This window comes from Pteropus medius, unplaced genomic scaffold (genome assembly GCF_902729225.1).
Source record: "Pteropus medius unplaced genomic scaffold, Ma_sr-lr_union100, whole genome shotgun sequence".
Classification (NCBI taxonomy): Eukaryota; Metazoa; Chordata; class Mammalia; order Chiroptera; family Pteropodidae; genus Pteropus; species Pteropus medius.
Window position 1 is genome coordinate 945,818 of NW_024351729.1, and position 21,571 is coordinate 967,388.

General features: G+C 34.6%; 1 protein-coding gene across 1 annotated transcript in view; it reads left to right on the forward strand.

The window, feature by feature from the left end:
• COL3A1 (collagen type III alpha 1 chain) overlaps positions 1–21,571 on the forward strand; it is a 38,918-nt gene that overhangs the window by 15,366 nt on the left and 1,981 nt on the right. Inside the window, exons 9-50 of the mRNA XM_039844218.1 lie at positions 449–502; positions 668–721; positions 1,382–1,435; positions 1,910–1,954; positions 2,095–2,148; positions 2,620–2,664; positions 3,263–3,316; positions 3,906–4,004; positions 4,557–4,601; positions 4,757–4,855; positions 5,049–5,102; positions 5,225–5,332; positions 5,549–5,602; positions 6,210–6,308; positions 6,608–6,661; positions 6,821–6,919; positions 7,272–7,325; positions 7,438–7,491; positions 7,822–7,875; positions 8,440–8,493; positions 8,834–8,878; positions 9,454–9,552; positions 9,641–9,748; positions 9,956–10,009; positions 11,479–11,532; positions 11,616–11,669; positions 12,398–12,451; positions 13,371–13,478; positions 13,916–13,969; positions 14,235–14,288; positions 14,483–14,644; positions 14,760–14,867; positions 15,825–15,932; positions 16,604–16,657; positions 16,746–16,853; positions 17,305–17,358; positions 17,738–17,845; positions 18,141–18,194; positions 18,291–18,398; positions 19,249–19,543; positions 20,570–20,757; positions 21,298–21,540. Coding sequence (XP_039700152.1) covers positions 449–502; positions 668–721; positions 1,382–1,435; positions 1,910–1,954; positions 2,095–2,148; positions 2,620–2,664; positions 3,263–3,316; positions 3,906–4,004; positions 4,557–4,601; positions 4,757–4,855; positions 5,049–5,102; positions 5,225–5,332; positions 5,549–5,602; positions 6,210–6,308; positions 6,608–6,661; positions 6,821–6,919; positions 7,272–7,325; positions 7,438–7,491; positions 7,822–7,875; positions 8,440–8,493; positions 8,834–8,878; positions 9,454–9,552; positions 9,641–9,748; positions 9,956–10,009; positions 11,479–11,532; positions 11,616–11,669; positions 12,398–12,451; positions 13,371–13,478; positions 13,916–13,969; positions 14,235–14,288; positions 14,483–14,644; positions 14,760–14,867; positions 15,825–15,932; positions 16,604–16,657; positions 16,746–16,853; positions 17,305–17,358; positions 17,738–17,845; positions 18,141–18,194; positions 18,291–18,398; positions 19,249–19,543; positions 20,570–20,757; positions 21,298–21,540 — 3,561 coding nt within the window. The remainder of the gene's footprint in view (positions 1–448; positions 503–667; positions 722–1,381; positions 1,436–1,909; positions 1,955–2,094; positions 2,149–2,619; positions 2,665–3,262; positions 3,317–3,905; positions 4,005–4,556; positions 4,602–4,756; positions 4,856–5,048; positions 5,103–5,224; positions 5,333–5,548; positions 5,603–6,209; positions 6,309–6,607; positions 6,662–6,820; positions 6,920–7,271; positions 7,326–7,437; positions 7,492–7,821; positions 7,876–8,439; positions 8,494–8,833; positions 8,879–9,453; positions 9,553–9,640; positions 9,749–9,955; positions 10,010–11,478; positions 11,533–11,615; positions 11,670–12,397; positions 12,452–13,370; positions 13,479–13,915; positions 13,970–14,234; positions 14,289–14,482; positions 14,645–14,759; positions 14,868–15,824; positions 15,933–16,603; positions 16,658–16,745; positions 16,854–17,304; positions 17,359–17,737; positions 17,846–18,140; positions 18,195–18,290; positions 18,399–19,248; positions 19,544–20,569; positions 20,758–21,297; positions 21,541–21,571) is intronic.

The following is a 21,571-nucleotide window of genomic DNA, read 5'->3' on the forward strand; positions in this document are numbered from 1 at the left end:
TCCCAAATGTGCTACTTGACTCTGTCAAGAAGACTCACTCAGTGACTATGTCACTTAAAAGGAGGAGAAATAAGTTTTTTCTCTCTTCCTCTTATAATGAAGAAATTGATATCTGTACTTTATGAATTTTGAAACTTATAAATGCCTTTAATACTATGCTATTCTTCCTCTCCCATTTAATTTCTAATCACAAATTCTTCTCATTGGATTGAGAGGTGGTCATAATATTTCAGTTATGAGAAATGCCTGCATTCTTCATAAATTTACATAGAGATGGGAGAAGCCCTCCTTATTCCTTCTATTAAGAAAACTAATCTCACAATTACGTTTACCCTAACCATTTTCATAAATCCCTGGTGTGAAAAATGCAAATTAATCAGTTCATTAATTGGCTATGATGTATTTTCTCTTATAAAAACATCTATGTATCATTTATTTCTCCACCTAGGGAGAATCAGGAAGACCCGGACGAACCGGAGAACGAGGATTGCCTGGACCTCCAGTAAGTCCTCAGCATCCACTGAATTAATTGAAGTAATCACAGTGATCTTAGCTTGAAAATCATTATATAATTAAATTGGACTAAACTTAACTAGAAAGCATTTTACTATTGGATTGTGATTCTACTTGAAGGTTTATTAAAATCTTTTCTATTCATTATTTTTAGGGTATGAAAGGTCCCGCTGGCATGCCTGGATTCCCTGGTATGAAAGGACACAGAGTAAGTAGAGGTTCTAAACTGACTATAAGCTGTTTCATATGACAATGTTAATTGCCTAACCAATATTATTGGACCATTGACTATGTGCCAGAAATAGTTGATTCTGACAACTAGTTTGATTTTTTTTTGTCTTAAACTTTATTTGTTGGCCAAACTAGCTAATTTATACAAAGTAAATGAGCTGATTTTAAGTGTATAAAAAGGTTTGAGAAAGAATAATTTAATTTCTTATCACCATTGTCAGAAAAAAAACATAAAAGCATATTGAGAACTGTATTATTCATTGACTTAGTCAATATGACTTACAGATCAAATCAAGCAACTTTATTCTCTGCAAAGCATTAAGTAGATTCAAACAACTGAGTTCAAAATCTATCAGCTTAATAGAAATAAAATCTATGAAACTGACATATTTTTTACTCTAAGTTAAAACAACTTCCTAATTGGACTAAATTTTACTTTCTGATTAGTTCAGACAGTTCACTATACAATCAATATTCATATCATTAATTCATTTAAAGGAATTCTAAATTATTTAAGCGAATGTTGAAAATATTTCTATGTGAAACAGCTAGTTATAAAAAATTCAACATAAAGTTTTCAACCATTCAGTATTATTAACAGATTTTAATATTTTTACTATTTTTATACATTTCATAGGGCTTCGATGGACGAAATGGAGAAAAGGGTGAAACAGGTGCTCCTGGATTAAAGGTGAATTGCAACAAAATCACATTTTCATAAATAAATTTACTTAACTATTGTAGCTATATTTAAGATTTATATTTTGGCTTTTAACTTTTTCTGGAATTCGCTACAATTTTTTTATGTTAGGAGCTGAATAATAGTGACTAATTGAGATGTTCTATTAAAGCTTCCATGAAAGCTGATAACTTGAACTGTTTAAAGTAGAAATAATTGAGCATCCCTGAGTAACTTATTGATTACTTCTGTTTAGTCCTCAAGTTTTTAAAATATGTAAATTGAGATCTCTGGTAAATAAAAAAATTGCTAACAAAAATTTTATATTTTTAAAATGCATATCTTTTTCTCCAGTGCCATAATTTTTTATAATATTATTTGATTAAGGGCTCTTGAAATTGTATTTAATTTTTTAAAAATAAAAATTTTAAAGAATAAAAATTTTCTTTTTGTTATACAAAATAGTAACAAATTTAATGTTTCTAGGGTGAAAATGGTCTTCCGGGTGAAAATGGAGCTCCTGGACCCATGGTAATTATGTTTCTTATCATATAATTTTTAGTTTTACTATTAACCTCCATCTAACTGCCAACCTGTCTTTCTCCCTTAGCAACTGTTCTTGTACATTTCAAGTTTAAAATATAACCATACTTTTCAATTTTATTCTGTAGGGTCCAAGAGGGTCTCCTGGTGAGAGAGGACGGCCAGGACTTCCAGGAGCCGCAGTGAGTATTGTTACCAAAATAGCACATTTATAACCCAGACTCACTGATAAGTGTCTCTGCCATGCTTTCAGGCTGTGACAACCTGCAGAAACATTTCTTTTCTATGAAATTGCACTTAAAGTCACCTCCATCAAATGTTAGCATACTTATAGAGAAACAAACAAGTGTTTCGTAGTCATTATTCCTATTGAGGATATTTTTTAAGTGTTAACTTTGTATATGTTATTAGAGCCATTAATTCACATTCAGTTTTTAAAATATAGATTCCAATCCTTTTACATTAGATCTTTGCTATATATATGTATATATAGACTTCAACAAGCTGACTCTAAAATATGTATAATTAGTAAGCACATTTCAATATATTTGAGGAAAAATCAACTCGATTGAGTCAGAATTTTTAGTCAAAATATTACTTGTCACCAGCCTTTTAGAATTAAGTAGATGTTTAAGATAAATTTTTATTTTTAGGGGGCTCGAGGTAATGATGGTGCTCGAGGAAGTGATGGACAACCAGTAAGTAATTTTTTATCTAACCCTGATTTGCTTCAGGATAATGAGAGATTATGGGTTGTGGAATGTTGGAATAATATGGATTAGAGAACCAAAACTCACCATTGTTCATAAACATCCTATTCAAAATGACACTAAACCCATAAATAAAATCTAGAAACAGTTAATCTATAAGTATTAAACCCATAAACAAAATTCTAGAATTCCTTATTATACTTGGCCAATTGCTAACATCTGTATGATGCTAACAACGTTAGTTGATGGCCGTTATTGGATTTGATGATTAAGAGCCCTACAAAATACATAATAGTGTTACCCCTATTTTATAAATGATGACTCAAGACCAAGTAACCTACACAAAGTCACAGCATTTGTGGTAGAAGTCAGGAGTGGGAGGAGAGCCAAATTTTCTACTTTGGATATTACTCTCTTTGTATTTTACCACCTCGTTTCTCCACATAATATTCATCCGTGAATGATAAATACTATTTTATCTGCATAATTGTCTTCTGTATTTTGTATATGCTCACATATTATTAATAGTAGTATTAGTTTTTGTTGACTTGATTAAGAGCTCTTGAATGGTATTTAATTTTTTCAGGGCCCACCTGGTCCTCCTGGAACTGCAGGATTCCCTGGTTCCCCTGGTGCTAAGGTAAACATGTATTTCTATGGAAGAATATAAAATATATCTTGGAGATAACAGAAAATCGTTGGATTGCTTCTTGAAAATAACTTTTTTTCACAAATCAAGTGGATATTTTTTATCCGTACAGATGTTTAAAGCCCTATTTTTTTTAATTAAAATTGTTGGGGAAACATTGCTTAATAACATAATGTAAATTTCAGGCATTCAATTTTATAATATGACATTTGTATACTTTATTGTGTGTCACCACCTGAAACCTTGTCTCCTTGCATCGCCTTGTATTGGATCCCCTTTACCCACCTTCTTGCTTCCAAAAGCGTGTTATATTTATCTGATATTCAACTATCTTGATATCTCTTCTGATGCTATTTTTATTTTTCCAGTCACTTTATGGGAAACAGAGATAACACAGTCACACACATAGTTACTATTTTTTTCTTTTTGCCTTTATAATTAATGATTCTTGGCTTTAGATAGAGTATAGAGTCATCCTACTCCAGCCTTGAAGAGATGGGTTTAAATAAGACTGAAGAGTAAATCGGTTAAGAGATGAGAAGTGGCAGGGGAAATTGACTACTTAGGGCTTATTTCTTAGGGTGAAGTTGGACCTGCAGGATCTCCTGGGTCAAATGGTGCCCCTGGACAAAGAGGAGAAACTGGACCTCAGGGACATGCTGGTGCTCCAGGTCCTCCTGTAAGTAGTCAATATGGCCATTGAGAGGGAGAGTGTTGTTACACTTATTTCATGAAAGCATATGTTTTAATGTTGCTATTAATTAAAATTACTTTTTTTGAAAAAAATCTTGCTTAGTGCTCAGCAGTGACTCTACTGTGACAAATACTGATTTAATCAGTACTGGAAATGGTAGTTTTTGAGATTTGCAGTCTTCTAGAACTTAGGAATTTCATGTTTACATGACACACACTGAATTAGAAGATGGATGGTTTTCTGACACTTCAAAGAATGTGCCCCAAACTAGTCACCATGATCAGAAAAATTTGGAGAAGAAACAGAATCAAAATCTCTTCTATATATTTATTATTATAATTCAGAACAAGATTATGTTATCTTTAATTTATTCAATGGTAATTTTTTGCCAACTTTTTATGTGTTGTGCTATAGTTGGAGGAATCACTCTCTATAAAATACAACATCTGCTAATAAATTTATTTTGCAAATATATAAACAACTTCTAATATATGTGCACTATTTGCATGATTATTAATACTCTCTTTTTCTCTCTAGGGCCCTGCTGGGACTAATGGTAGTCCTGGTGGTAAAGGTGAAATGGTAAGAAGCCTCCTTTCTTCACCCTCATCTCATTCACACACACATTATTGGCTTCCCTTGCATGTTGCATGACAACATATTTGTGATGTTTAAGTTAGCCATTCAGAAAGAAAGTTTAAGTTTGGCTGATGTTAGTGCTCTTGGATTGTTTTTAGGGTCCTGCTGGCATTCCTGGAGCTCCTGGACTGTCAGGAGCCCGGGGTCCTCCAGGACCAGCTGGTACCAATGGTGCTCCTGGACAGCGAGGTGCTGCAGTAAGTGGCCTATGTTTCCTTTGTTGCCTGAAAAGTGTGGCTTAATTTTCACAACAAAAATATAAATAGAAGATTTTTATTCTTGTGTGCTTGAATTTATGTTGATTTCACTCATTTTATAATTGAATGTTAGTGGTGATAATTTTGTTAGTCTATTCTCCCTGTTTTTAAATCAGGATTTTGTTTCATTTAGGGTGAACCCGGTAAGAATGGTGCCAAAGGAGAGCCAGGACCACGTGGCGAACGCGTAAGTATTACCCCAACAGATTTGGTTATCTTTTGGAAAAATATCAAACAATTAGAAAGTAAACAGGTAAAAATTTTGCAATCTGATTCAGGCATTATTCCTTTATGGGCATCCTTCTTTAGGGTGAAGGTGGTTCTCCAGGTATTCCAGGACCTAAGGGTGAAGATGGCAAAGACGGTTCTCCTGGAGAACCTGGTGCAAATGGACTTCCAGGAGCTGCAGGAGAAAGGGTATGTTTTTCATGGGCATCTAAATGGGAAATGACATCACTAGCGCCCACATAGAACTTCACCTTCAGGGTGAGGCAGCCATGGTTTTTCTTGAGTACCCAATCCTAAATATTGTTTTGAAGAACTTTATAACATGAGAATATCTCTATTCTCACTCAAGAATTATAAAAATTTTTAATGCTTTGGACTGAAATATTTGCTTTTCACTATTTCCAGGGTGTACCTGGATTCCGAGGGCCTGCTGGAGCAAACGGCGCTCCAGGAGAAAAGGTAGAAAATTTAGTATCTATTTTCAAAAATAAGAGTACTACAAGTAGGTATATTCTTCTATACATTTCTCCATTAATTAAAACCTAAAATTTTAAAAGAAATATATTAGAGTTTTAAAAAATTCCCAATGTAAAACAATTATTCCAGCCGCTGCTCAGCCATTTTTCTAGCTTTGTAACTAAAGCAAGTCATTTAACCTCAATGAGAATCCTTTAACTTACCTATCAATTGGAAATTATTTATCTCAGCCTCACTGCAAGAATTAGATGAACTAAGATGCCTGAAAGTTTTTTTAAAACTTTAAAGTTCTATACAAATTTGACTTTATATCATCAAAGATATTTGACTTTATATGCAGAGAAATATATTGTTAAGCCCACTAAATATTACTTTTTAAAGAGTGTGATATTTGTTAAAGTTGCCTCAAAACATTTCCAGTATGACATTCCAAGCTAATAGGTAACAGTGATTATATACTGAGCATGTCTACAACACACCAACTCTCTGTAAGAGACCAAATGAAGATGTCTAATTGTAACCTAATATTGTCAATGTCTAGATCAGCGAAGGCTCTTTTACATATTTGTTGATTTATTTCACCGTGTAGGGTCCTGCTGGGGAGCGTGGTGGTCCAGGCCCCGCAGGGCCCAGAGGAGCTCCTGGAGAACCTGGCCGAGATGGCACCCCTGGTGGTCCAGGAGTGAGGGTAAAGAGAAATACTCATTTACTAAGAAAAAAGACAAATGAAGAAGGTTCAAGACACACCATAAATCGACTACACCTTTTATAGGCTCACGATGAAATAGAATAAAATTCTTTTAAGAAAACTTAAGCTAGTATAGATTGAAGAACAGAAAATAGAACCCTTGACTAAGATACTTTATAGGCAGAAAAAAATATATGCGAATATGGGACTACATATATGTGAAAATCTCTAAATTTTACAGATAGATATATGGGTTTTTTAATTATTATTTTTAAATCACCTGACTTACTTCAATTCAGGGTGTGCCCGGAAGCCCAGGAGGACCAGGCAGCGATGGAAAACCAGGGCCTCCTGTATGTACTTTCTTAATATTTCATTTTACAAACCCAGTAAATAATGCCATGCATGGTTGAGCCTCATCTTGATGTATGTTTTATAGCTTTGATATGTATATTGTATATTTTGATCAGATTTTTATCAAACCTCTACTAATGTAATTTTTTTCTCATTAGGGAAGTCAAGGAGAAAGTGGTCGTCCAGGTCCTCCAGGTCCATCTGGTCCCCGTGGTCAGCCTGGTGTCATGGGTTTCCCTGGTCCTAAAGGAAATGATGTGAGTTCCTTTTTTAATTTTTTCAGTAATTAATGGAAGACCTTTTACTTCCTGTATGGGAGTGCAGGGATGGCCAAACTTAATATCTGCTTCAAAGCACAGAATAATATATGAAAATCAAATACTTTGTGAAAGGCGTTAAATACACACACACACACACACACACACACACACACACACACATTTTGGTAGAGTGCTAGGGTAACAGTGGCAACATTTATGGAAATCTACTTATAGAAACTATTTTTTGGTTGTGGATGTACGTGTGTGTATGTAGAGGAGGCAGATCAAAACTCTGAGGGAACAGTATAGTAGATGATTTGAGAATAATAAATACTGGTCATTTCTTTAGGGTGCTCCTGGAAAAAATGGAGAACGAGGTGGCCCTGGAGGTCCTGGCCCTCCAGTAAGTAATTTTCATCAAATTATTTCCAGCCTTACAATACAGGCATTTATCTCTAACCTTATGACTTCTCTCTGCTTTCCTAACTGCTTTTTTAATTTTTTTTTTCTTTTAGGGTCCTGCTGGAAAGAATGGTGAAACTGGACCGCAGGGACCCCCAGGACCTACTGTAAGTTGACTCACATTAATTGGAGTTGGAGGTGGGTGGGAATGGGGTAGAGGGAAGACTTAGGAAATTACATAATCTCTGACACTGTATCATAATAGTTCACCAAAGCGATTATGAAGCTTGTTTATTTAAATAGCCAACTAAATGCTGACGTTGAGTAAAGTTTATATTGCACATGTCTTCCTTGCATCCCTTCCACAGGCCAGACTCTGCTCTCCTTCACACCATTAATTTTTAAATTAAGCTATTAGCCTGCTGAAATGAAAACCGTGTTAACCTAATATGAAAGGTATCTTATAATGGAAAATCTCATTACATTTTTCTACCTAGGGGGCAGCTGGTGACAGAGGAGAAGCAGGACCTGCAGGCCCACCAGGATTACCAGTAAGAATTAGTTGTTTAAATCATCATTAAGCACCTGCTTTTACCAGACTAGTACTTCCCTTGATAGTAGTATTTGTTACTTGACAGTTCAGTTGTTTTATTTTGTGTGTGACACTAATAGATTATAATTCATCTTAAGCATAAAATTTGCTTGTCTGTGTTCTACCTTGAAATAAAATGACAGACAATGTGAATAGACAGGCATTATTTCTATGTCTATTTCAGAATGAATACATTAATAATTTTTTAAAAGTAATTAAGTTCACATAATTCTATTTATTTATATTTATTTTCATAAGAACTTAAATTTATATAGTTAAGTCCATCTCGCCATGATCACCAATTCATTTTATAAACATCAACAAAAAGAATAGAAGGAGATGAACATCGATTCATAAGATATTATCACATGTCTGTCATTGGATTTTGAGAGCCACAATTTTTTTTTACTTCTAAAAAGACTACTAAAACCTTTTTGAATACTTTGCAAGAGTATACATAAAAGAAGCTTTTTTGTAAACAATGTTTAAAGTGATTACACAATACAAATATGATTCTTTGTAGGGCACAGCTGGAATCAGTGGTCCTCCAGGAGAAAATGGAAAACCTGGTGAAGCAGTAAGTTGCTTGTCACTTTTTCAAAACTCAGAAACCAAAAGAATAAATTGTAACCATTTATCAATTATTAACTTTTGCTTTTTCTCATGCCATGTTCTCAGTTTTAATATTTAGTTTTGAAATATTCATTAAGAAAAATTTATTCAATCATAACTATTACATAAAAAGTTTGAAATGTACCATAAAATAAATAAATGTACCATAAAAAAATTAAAGAAAGAGTTCATAGCTCAAGATATAACAAATCATACAGTATGAAAACAAGTCAAGTGTGTATCTTGCTTGCATTATATAACATGCATTTTGATATAGGCCTGATCATAGACTGTCAATCTTCTAGGGTCCAAAGGGTGAGGCTGGTGCACCTGGAGCTCCAGGAGGCAAGGTGAATATTTCAATTTATTTTCAATTTCTTCAGCATGTTATAGAACAATTAATTGGTGACATACTTTTAGTATATTACACCAAAATACTCTTTTTAAGAAGGACAACATTACAAACATTTAGTGAATACACTTAGGGTAACTCAAGGCATTTCGAATACGTTAAATATGCTTTTCATCTGAAAAATCAAGTTTTCTGACATTAATAAACATTAATGTCATGGGCCTGACATTTCACAAGAAAAGATTTTACAGTACCTTGATACTACATAGAAAGACACTTTTTTGGTAGAAGAACTTGAAAATTTACTTTTGTGAATAAAATAATAACAATAGTTTCAAAGCTAGCTCATCAGATCAGGTGTCAAAGTTTCCTTGTTGAGACTAATTCTTTTTAAGTTTTCAGTTCCTATTCAGTTGATCAAATGTCCTATATAACTATAAAAATTTTCAAATTGTTCAAAAATATAAGTTAAGAACTTAGCGATCTGCATCAAAATAATACGATTTAGGGTGTTTGGGGTTTATTTTTAGCATTAGGGTTTTCTAACAGAGATATTACACATTCTTACTATAGGGTGATGCTGGTGCCCCTGGTGAACGTGGACCTCCTGGAGCAGCAGGTGCCGCAGGAGCTAGAGGTGCAGCTGGGCCCCCTGGTCCTGCAGGAGGAAAGGTAATGCCACATAATTAATTCAATTCACCTAGATTTTACAAAATGCATTCCTTTTCCTTGTGATTTACTATTTATTCTTTAATTTCAGGGCCCTGCCGGTCCTCCTGGGCCACCTGGTGCTGCTGGTACTGCTGGTCTGCAAGGGATGCCTGGAGAAAGAGGTGGTCCTGGAGGCCCCGGCCCAAAGGGTGACAAGGTACTGACTTATCTTTTGTTAATTATGTAACAAAACAGACTTCGTAGGTAAAAGAAAATACCACTGCTGGAAAGCAATCCATTTTCAAAATTAATGTTATCATTTTATTTGTAGTATACATTACAGCAAATTTAGAAGGTCGAGCCTCTTCCTGGAAGATTTTCATTGAGAATACTTCTAATCTGATGACATTGGCTTTATTTACAGGGTGATCCAGGCGGTCCAGGTGCTGATGGTGTTCCAGGGAAAGATGGTCCAAGGGTGAGTACTCGCTTTGGAGGGAAACAGTTCCTCACCTCAACTTCTGTTTGTTCCCAGAAGTTAGGCCATACTCTGCCACCTTCTAGGTGTTAAGAAGACCCAAATGTTTGATAGTTAAAACTTCTGATTTCTATCTCTCACTACCTGATAGTTCAACAGTGACCTGAGAATGGGAAAATCTCAAAAGTATGATAAAGATTACAAGCTAAAGTCATAACGAGTCACTAAATTCCAAGATAATCAATACTGCTTATGAAGGAAATTTTTGATTTTAAAAAACATTGTAATTTTGTGGTAATCATACCATGGAATACTACTTAGCAATAAAAAGGAATAAAGTATTGATAACTGAAACAATTTATGTAAACCTCAAGTACATCATGCTGAGATGAAAAGTCAAATCAAAAAGATACTTACTGCATGATTCTATTCATGTAACATTGTGAAATAACATAATACAAAGATACAGAATGGCTTTATGGTTGTCAGGAGTTAGGAATGAGGGAGAAGGAGACAGTTTTAGCTATAATGAGGTGATACAAGAGAGTCTTATGGTGCTGTGCATTTGAGTATCTTGATTGTGGTGGTGGTTATGCAAGGCTGCATGTGATAAAATTATATAAAGTCGTATATACACAAAAAAGAATGTATATAACTGATGAAACCTGAATAGGCTCTATGGACTGTACCAGTGTCAATTTCTTGATTTTGATATTACACTACAGTTATGAAAGATGTCTGAGGGAGGCTGGGAGAAAGGTGCACAGGATTCCCTGTATACTTCTTTGCAACCTTCTGTGAACTATAACTATTTCAAAATAAATTCAAAAAAAACAAACATTATAATCAATTCTAGTCACATTAGCAAACATCTAGATGTAGTCATATCTACATAATAAACATGCTAAAGAAACATGAAAACTATGCCATTACATGGATACGATATTTACTGTAGTTGCCTTAAAGAAATAAATACTTCACATTTGACAGTCTAGGTGGTGTAAGCTATCATCCATCTAAAAAATCCTAATATTTTATTTATGTAATATAAGTAAAACTTAATATTTGAAAATGTCATTTTGAAAACATTAATATGTGTACCGATATTTTGGGTAGTGAAATGGAACATTTGAATTATTAAGCAGTTGAATAAGGCAAGTTATTTTAATTTTTAAGTTACTACTGTAAGATATTATATCACATTGTATTTACCTTCTGCAAGAGAAAGAAAACTGAATCAATAAATTTCCATTGAATCTTCTAGTCCTTAACAGCCATTCTATAGAATCTTATATTTACTGAGCTCTGAAGTATTTACACATTGAATGAAAAGAATATTATGCAAGCCATAAAAAATTATATTATCTTGTTTATTAGATGAATAATATATCTATATGCTCTCTGTTTGATTAATTGGAAAAATGATGTTTTTTATCTCCAAATTAAAAATATATTTCTATTTTCTTTAGGGTCCTGCTGGTCCTATTGGTCCTCCTGGCCCAGCTGGTCAGAATGGAGATAAGGTAACACCTAACACTATTTAGAAATAAAAAAAATGTCTTTAGCCTTTGGATGATTGCATTAATTTTCTTTTCTCTTTTTAAAGGGCGAAAGTGGTTCCCCTGGACCTCCGGGTATAGCTGGTCCTCGTGGTGGCCCTGTAAGTGTTAAAGACATTTTCTATACAATTTTTAACCCCACACAGGCAGCGGCTACTTACACCTAACAATTCCACCTACAGGCTCTGCGTCTCAATGGTGGGATACTGTCTTTAGGAGTCATATGACATGCAAAAAAATGTTAAAGTTTTTCAATTTAAAATTCACAAGAAACAATTTTCTGTCATGCTTTCTTTCCTAAACAGTTTTGAAAAAAATAAAAATTACACAAGTAATATACATTGGTAAATGAGTAAGTATTTCCTAAACCTATAGAACCTTTACCTAAGGTTCCTTCTAGATCTAAATTTCTCTACCTTCTGGGATTGCGACACAGGAATAATCTATAGTAAATGTTTTCAATTATTGATTTATTTGTTAATTTCTCAACCTTTTACCATATTTTAAAATTGTCACATTTTTAAATGTTATACAATTAAATGTGTTAAACACAAGAATTCTCAAATTATTTTTCTTGCCAATAATATCACGGTCAGAGGTAGAAAATCAATGATTAGGGTATTGTTCGCCTAATCATTGATTTTCTACCTCTGACCGTGAAATCGTACTAATTTTGTTCAGAAATTGTAAAGTCTTCAGAGGGTAAACTATGTTAGTTACCTTTGCACATTTCCTTCTTAAAGAAAAGATAAGATGATATAGATTATGACATGTGGACCCTGTGGGAAGATGTCTTCTCCGTGACTAACAAGGGTTGTTTTTACTTCAGGGTGAGAGAGGTGAACAAGGGCCTCCAGGACCTGCTGGCTTCCCTGGTGCTCCTGTAAGTATGAACATTAAAATATATATGTCATGCAACCCAGAATGACTATCTCGTTGAAAAATGGCAGATGTATAAGATAAGTCTGGATATAGCCCTGCCTCAGCCACTTATTCCCTGCACCTTATTTTTTTTTTACTTTAGCTTTATTCTTATTCTTTAAAAGATGGAGATAAAAACACTTGCCCTGCCTTGATGACAGATTAATGAGGCTAACATGTATCCTAGATTTAAAAGCACTCTGAAATTTTAAAAGTTCTTTCATTATAAAATGATACGTTTTTAAAAAATTAATTTAATTTAATTTTATAGTAGTTTCAGGTAGACAGTACAATGGTCAGACATCCATATAATTTATAAAGTGATCCCCCTGACCACTCTAGCACCCATCCAGCACAACACACAGCCACCATGATAATATTGACTATATTCCTTATGCTGTACTTTACATCCCTATGGCTGTATTGTAGCTACTGATGTGTACTTCTTCATCATTTCACATTTTTCACCCAGCCCCCACAAACTCCCCTCCCTTCTGGTGACCACCAGTTTGTTCTCTGTATCTGTGGGTCTGTTTTCTTTTAGTTTGTTTGTTTCTTTTGTTCCTTAGATACCTTTTAAAATTAGCTCTAAGCCCAGTGTTTCTCAAATGATGTTACTGAGGCTCACTTTCAAATGCACAATCCTTGGAGAGACTTTCTCCCTTATGACAAATAATGCACATCTAGTGCTTTCTTAATATTCTTTTATCAGGGGAATATTATGATTGACTTTGTTTTGCCATGTCTTCTAAGAGCCTCTTTTCTGATTTGATTTCAACATCCCTTCTCCTGAAGAATTCTATTTTCTGAAGAAAAATAATGCTGAGCCAAGTGTATTATGAAATAGGAGAGCTCACGGGCCATTTTTTTTCTGCATACAGGGACAGAATGGTGAGCCTGGTGGTAAAGGAGAAAGAGGCGCTCCTGGTGAGAAAGGCGAAGGAGGTCCTCCTGGCCTTGCAGGACCCCCTGGCGGTTCTGGGCCTGCTGTGAGTATTCTCTAAGCTGGAAAGCACTTAGGTCACTGAAGGAATTTAACATGTCATACTGATAGAGCTTGTCATGGTGACAAGTACAGTCTTCATAGGAATATAGTTCTGAGTTTGAAGCTCGGCTCCAACAGTCTAGAATATAACGTCAATCAAGTTATTTTAACTTCTTCATAGAGTTACTTTTTTTTTTTAATAGCTTTTTTTGCTACAGGTTTTTACTTCTATTATAGGTTGTTTTTTCAGGTTTTTTTTTATATAGTTGACATATAACATTGTATAAGTTTAAAGTGTACAACAGAATGATTTGATATATGTGCATGTTACAAAATGATTATCACAATAAATAGAGTTCCTGTTTGCACGGCTTAATGCTTCTCCAAAAATGTGATTTTGGTACTATTCTCATAAACCATTTTCACCTCCATTTCATTTAGGGTCCCCCTGGTCCCCAAGGTGTCAAAGGTGAACGTGGCAGTCCTGGTGGTCCTGTAAGTATTAATCCTCAACTATTTTTGAAAAGAACTAATTAATTAATATCGATCTGTATAAAACTGCTTTGAAAGCACTAGATCCTTAAAAAAGAGTATAAAAATTATAATCACTTACTCATATATGAGTTATATGTAAATTCCAAAAGAAAACAACAAACCATAAGTGACCCAGAGTAGAAGGCAGATCCTACCACATTTTTAAATTTGTTCTTAGTGGTTATTTGTTCTGCTTAACTATATAAAATATGTTATCATGTCACAGGGTGCTGCTGGCTTCCCTGGCGGCCGTGGTCTTCCTGGTCCTCCTGGTAGTAATGTAAGTACTATTTAAAGGATTTTTCACCACATATTTCATAAAGAACACTCACAAATGCATAGGGTGAGAAACACACATTACTACATTTCTTTGTATTAAATCCCTTGTAAAGTTATTTGAATGAAGGTAAAAGAGGGAAGATATTTTTAATTTTTTTATTATAAAATACTCAAATTTCAAACATCTCTTTGTAGGGTAACCCAGGCCCTCCAGGCTCCAGTGGTGCTCCAGGCAAGGATGGACCCCCAGGTCCACCTGGTAGCAATGGTGCTCCTGGCAGCCCTGGGGTGTCTGGACCGAAAGGCGATGCTGGTCAACCAGGTGAAAAGGGATCACCTGGCGCCCAGGGTCCTCCAGTGAGTAGATTCGTTGCTCTATTGATTGACAATACTGTTTTATTTTTAATCATAAATTAAATAGAGGAGAATATAGTCACATAAAGAACTGAGGCTTTATTATCTGTCACAACAGGGGGCTCCAGGTCCACTTGGAATTGCAGGGATTACTGGAGCACGGGGTCTGGCAGGACCTCCAGGCATGCCAGGTGCTAGAGGAAGTCCTGGCCCACAAGGCGTTAAGGTGAGCATAGCAATGTTTGTGTCACTGGAATCTTGTTTTCCTTGATAGCCTTTAGAGATCACTTAACCATAGCAAAAACAGAATGAACAACTTTTCCTGTAATAGATGCAAATTCTTGATATTTTCACAGTTTCAGAAAGCATGCACGTTATTACAAGGCTCCAGAGCACAAAAACAATGCACGTCATAGACCAGCCTTGAACAGAAACACAAAATAAATTGATATCACAGGAAAATACCTTGTCGTTTCAAATGCCTCTGTTAGGAAACTTGTGAGCATTGTTGGTTCTACTGTGAGTTTTAAAGAGGGAAATAATATCAGCTTATAGACCTATGAAAGCCCTTAATTACTAGTAATTATCTATCACCTCAATTCATTTTGCACTTTTGATCTTCTTTCATTAATATTACTATAACATTCTAGTGGTTAGCATCTTAAATATCTATCCAGCGAAGGGGCAATAAAATTCTTTTTTATTAAGGCTCATGGTTTGACACTCCAAGCATCTCTTTAAACTAAATGTCAAATAACATTATAGTGAAAATACAATATAGCATTTAAGTGTATTCAGCTTATATAAACAAATCTAGTAAATGTACATTCTTTAGGTAGGGCCAAATAAATGTTCAATGTAACTTAGTTGTAGTGGCCACCATAAACCTATAGTTTCATTACTTTTTTCATACAATAGCCATGTCTATTTATATGTCTCGTATTAGAATGTATTCTAAATATGATAATTGGTGTGATTACTCAGCCCTCTGGTATCCAGGGTCATTGGGTAAGTTGGAAAAGATACTTGCTTCTCCAAAGCTTTTTCCCTATGGTGGGTACAGTTTTAGGAACAAACTCAATAGAAATTGAATTAAACAGGTTTTTCCCTGAGAAATAAAGACATATGATAATACTATATTAATCAATCTCTTAAGTTAAGAAATGTCTTATTTTTTACACAGGGTGAAAGTGGGAAACCAGGACCTAGTGGTCAAAATGGAGAACGTGGTCCTCCTGGACCCCAAGGTCTTCCTGGTTTGGCTGGTACAGCTGGTGAACCTGGACGAGATGTAAGTATTATCTCTTAGGAAATATACAATCAGCCAGGTTGTGCTTGATAACTTATTTAAGCAAAGGTCAAATTGGGCCTTAATGTCTAAGAGTGTAAACACTACAATGTGCTAAAGTTCTCCTTCCTTCTCTAAAAACAGGTCTTCTTTCTATTACAATTTAAAACAAGCTTTAGATGTTCATGTTCATTAATATTTACCCAATGAATGATTGTTCATGGAGAATAATATGATCTTTAGCGAAATAAAGAAACAAGTTGTGGGTGGAGAGATTTCCAATTTACAGCATTTCTCTGGATGAAATGTACTGCATGTTTTCTGTGGTTAGTCTTTTCTTAAATTGTAGCTATCCATTATCAGCTTAAACAGCTGTTTGTCAAGCTTTTATTTATTATCTCCCTCCTAAGAATCCCTTTAGATATTTTTTTCTTATTTCTCCTTGTCTAGCTCCATGAAATTTTAGTACCACTGATACATACTGAATTTAGGTACTGTCGCCCTTTGAAGAGCCACACCCATTGTAATATCTAAGATTTTTCTCTCCCAAGAACCAACTCTACCTTCTTTAAGATGATATCACTCCCATTGAAAAAAACATGGCTTAGATGGTATTTGAATAGTACTAAAAAGATTAATTTCTTTTCTCCTTTTTTTTTTTTTCCTTTCATTAGGGAAACCCTGGATCAGATGGTCTGCCAGGCCGAGATGGAGCTCCTGGTAGCAAGGTATAACAAGCACATGTACAACAGGCTTGTGTAATTAAAACAATAACTGCTGATCGTATTTATTTTGGATCTGTGAATTTGTCTGCAGGGTGATCGTGGTGAAAATGGCTCTCCTGGTGCCCCTGGTGCTCCTGGTCATCCAGGCCCACCTGGTCCTGTCGGTCCAGCTGGAAAGAGTGGTGACAGAGGAGAAACTGTGAGTTCTAATAAGCACCATCTTTCTTTACTTGCCTATTTTCTGTAATAAAGAGATTAGGAGATAGAAGATAGAATGTTATATCTGTCAACTAAAAGATGTACTATCACTTATTTTACAGTTTTTATGCTAGTCATTCCATAGGGAACTGTGGTAATAAAGATGTATGAGAAGTTTATGGCAGTAGTCAATGAAGAATTCATTACTAAAATTCAAAATGGTATTAATCAGACCAAATGTATATTCACCGGGTAAATGTAAGGCTGAATTAACAGGACTTCCTCAGCTTTTCTGCTTAGAACCTCTGGTAAAGATATAAGCAAAGAATGGGCTTTGAAAGAGAAAATGGTACTAACTCACAATGAAATCATTAACTTTTAAATCAAACAAAGCTATACCAATAAATGAACAATTCCTTGTGTGTTTGTTTATTTGTTTATTTTTATTTTAGGGCCCTGCTGGCCCTACTGGTGCTCCAGGTCCTGCTGGTGTCCGAGGTCCTGCTGTAAGTCTTTTTTTTTTTTTTTTTTTTAATTCATTCGGCAGTATAAGAAATATGCTATTTTCTGGCATACTCAAGAGAAGGGAATGACAAAATACATAGCTGTGGAACAGAATTTAAACTTTCCTTCAATTATATAGAAAGCAATTCAGGATCCAAAAGTTCCTTAGGGCCAAGGATATACACATCAATTATTGGGGTTCCATGTAATTATCAGTCCAAAATCACAACAACCATAATAAGAATCTTTATTACTCTATGTATGCAGTGTCTGGTGAAAGGATTTCTAGCTAATAGAATGGAATTAATTGGTATAAATTCTATTTTGTTTTTCCAATGTGCATATGTGTATATGATCTTAATTTGATATTTATTTGCAAAGGGTCCCCAAGGCCCACGTGGTGACAAAGGTGAAACAGGTGAACGTGGTTCTAATGGCATCAAAGGACATCGAGGATTCCCTGGTAGCCCAGGTTCCCCAGGTTCTCCAGTAAGTGCATCCATTTTGTTAGAAAATCCCCTTCAATGCATTTTAATTGATGAAAAAGGCAAATCTTAGAGCCTGATAGTAGAATGTGTTCATCTCTAAAAAACATGTCAAAAGAAATGAGAAATGGATTCAAGGGCTTATCTGCAATAGTACTTGGCATGAGACAATGGGGAGAGTAAAGAAAAAAGAAATTATATTTTATCATGGTCTCCACTTTTCTTGATCTGATATTGAATATACAGTCTCCTAATGTTTTTAAAGTCTTCATTCACATTCACCCTTCCTTTCCTTTCAGGGTCCTGCTGGTCACCAAGGTGCAATCGGTAGTCCAGGCCCTGCAGGACCCAGAGTAAGTACCACAAAAAGATATTGGAAGATCCATACTTTTAACTATTTGCATTGAAGGAAGGTATTCTAGCATTGTGATATTATGATAATTTTTTAGGGACCTGTAGGACCTAGTGGACCCCCTGGCAAAGATGGAACAAGTGGACATCCAGGCCCCATTGGACCACCAGGGCCTCGAGGTAACAGAGGTGAAAGAGGATCTGAGGTAAGACGTCACTTACCAGTACGTGTGTTTAATTTGCCATAACTTCACATTTTCAGAAACGCTTTGCAATATTCTAAGATACTGAGTTAAACATAATTTAATCACCCAACGTGATTTAGAAAATGAACAATGACTTTAAAACATTCTCCACCATATTAAAACTTTCTCCATCACACTACAATAGGAGAAAAACCCTTTTTAACAGGTTCAGAGAGCAGTTATATCAGACATAAACCAATTTAACCAAATGAACTCTGCCAAGTGTTGATCTCGCACAAGTGTCTCTCAATTATGATTATTATAATTTGTAAGTATGTAGTACATTCTACTCCTCAAATAGCTTCCATGATTTCTGTTTTGCTGCTAATACCATCATTCCTAATACTGTCCTATATCACACATTTGGGGTCAGTGGAATAAAAACTATTACCTCCACAAGTTATACACGTGACAACTGAAACACAAATAGTTAAGTGATCAGCCCAAAGACACAAAATCAATGACAAATCTGAAATCAGAATCTAGGTTTCCTGATCATATCCCCTCTGTCATGTCAGCATTAAAATTGCTGACAACATTTATACAGAAGGAAATGTGACCGAGTAAAATTTGTATGCTAACACCACTGATTCTTACACATTGGAGCAATAACTTTCGTGATAATGAATTACAGTTATTACAAATTGGTTATCATTTGATCGCAAAGCAATTCAAATAAAACTTTGTTAGAATAATTATAATGTCACAAGGTATTAATTGTCTTTAACACATTTTCTTGAGCTAGCCACATATTCTTCCAGTGGAGTCCAAACAAGTACATCTCAGTGATGTATGTTCTTATACTTCCTAGGGATCCCCAGGCCACCCAGGACAACCGGGTCCTCCTGGACCTCCTGGTGCCCCAGGTCCATGCTGTGGTGGTGGAGCTGCTGCCCTCGGTGTTGCTGGAGGTGAAAAAGCTGGTGGTTTTGCCCCATATTATGGAGATGAACCAATGGATTTCAAAATCAACACTGAAGAAATTATGACTTCACTCAAATCGGTCAATGGACAAATAGAAAGCATCATTAGTCCTGATGGTTCACGCAAAAACCCTGCTCGGAACTGCCGAGACCTGAAATTCTGCCATCCTGAACTCAAGAGTGGTATGTTGGGGAATTATTCACATTCCTGGCAACAGGATTACAGAGAAAACTTCTTATATTAGAATTTAGGAAAGAGGAAAGTTTACTGTAAATAGAAAATACTTTATAGCAGAAACAGTTCTTAAGGCTAGTTGAATTAAAATTATGTGACATTGTGAGAAAGAAAACATGAATTGTACAGGTGTACTTAAAATGTAATGTGAATAACTTCAAAATATTCCAAAGGTAGGGCAATTTAAAGACAGTTTTGTAGAAATTTTAAAACAAATCAAAGTTTGGTGCGTTTTTGCACATCATCACAAAGTTATTTGAGTGATAAAGCAATAGTGTTGTGTTCTCAGGATCAAATATATGTAATTTGATGCAGATATAATTTCCAATTAAATTATTGCAATTTAATTTTTGTAATAAATACAATTATTAAAATTTTCAAACAATTAAATAAAAAAGCAGAATATTATGTGGAATTCAATTGAATAATGTAATAGTATACAGTTTTGCACATATTGGATTAATTCATTCTGAAAGGCAAAATTATTTCAAGCTCTTAAATATCTTGACGTGGAACATTGCCTTGGAGTCGTTTCTGGAAATTACTTAAATAGACGACAATCATCAGTCATGGGGACTTTAGGTTTAGGCTTGTTGGCATAAATCTAGATTAGACAAAGAGCTTACATTATTAAGTAAAACCGTATTAAATAAGTATTCAACTTTAAAAAAAGAGATTTTAGCAAATACAATACAATAATCAAAAGATCTTGGCTTGATATATCTTCATTGTTCAATATTAAGATGTTATTTTTTTAATTCAGTGCTTTCTAATTTTCTAATTCTTTTACCTCAATAATTTTAATCTATAAGTTTCTGTGTTATGCTATACTATTAAATATAAATACATAAAATACAAATACATTAGCAGTCAACATTATGCATGTTTTACTAGGCAAATGAACAAATTCATTCTGGTCCAAATTTGTTAATGGAGTTTATAAGCAATTTTTGTCTTTTTTTGTGACTATACAGGATTATATTGGGTTGATCCTAACCAAGGCTGCAAGATGGATGCTATTAAAGTATTTTGTAATATGGAAACTGGGGAAACATGCATAAATGCCAGTCCTTTGAATATTCCTCGTAAAAACTGGTGGACAGATTCTGGTGCTGAGAAGAAACATGTTTGGTTTGGAGAAACCATGGATGGTGGTTTTCAGGTAAGAAAGGTTATATCATTTTTTTTTTTCACTTAGTCATCCCTACCTACCTGAATTTCTTGGTTCCTCCTATTTATTCATCACAAAGCAAAGTTAGTTAATAAAAGGAAGAACCCAAATGATTATATATATTCAGGTATCTACTTTTATAACTTTTTAAATTTGTTTCTCAAGAATTAAGCTACATTGAATAATTTTTTGTATACAACCATTTTTCTTTCAATTCTTAAGTTCTTTTTTACTCTAGAATTAATGTTTGTTATACATGCAATAAAAATATATGTATATAGTGACAAATAGTTAATAGACTTACCAAGATGATCATATCATAAAGTATACAAATGCAGAATCACTATGTTGTAAACCTGAAACTAATATGTTGAATGTCAACTATACTTTAACAAAAATATTCATATCTAAAATATTCATACATAAAACATGTGAACAACCTATATTACAATGACAAACTATACTGTATGAATCCCTTATACACAGTTGCAACCAAAATGTTTAATCGGTTTTATTTGTTCTCTGTTACAGTTTAGCTATGGCAATCCTGAACTTCCTGAAGATATCCTTGATGTCCAGCTGGCATTCCTCAGACTTCTCTCCAGCCGGGCTTCCCAGAACATCACATATCACTGCAAGAACAGCATTGCATACATGGATCATGATAGTGGGAATGTAAAGAAAGCCCTGAGGCTGATGGGGTCAAATGAAGGTGAATTCAAGGCCGAAGGAAATAGTAAATTCACATATGCAGTTCTGGAGGATGGTTGCACTGTAAGTAACAACATTTTTATAAGCAAGAATC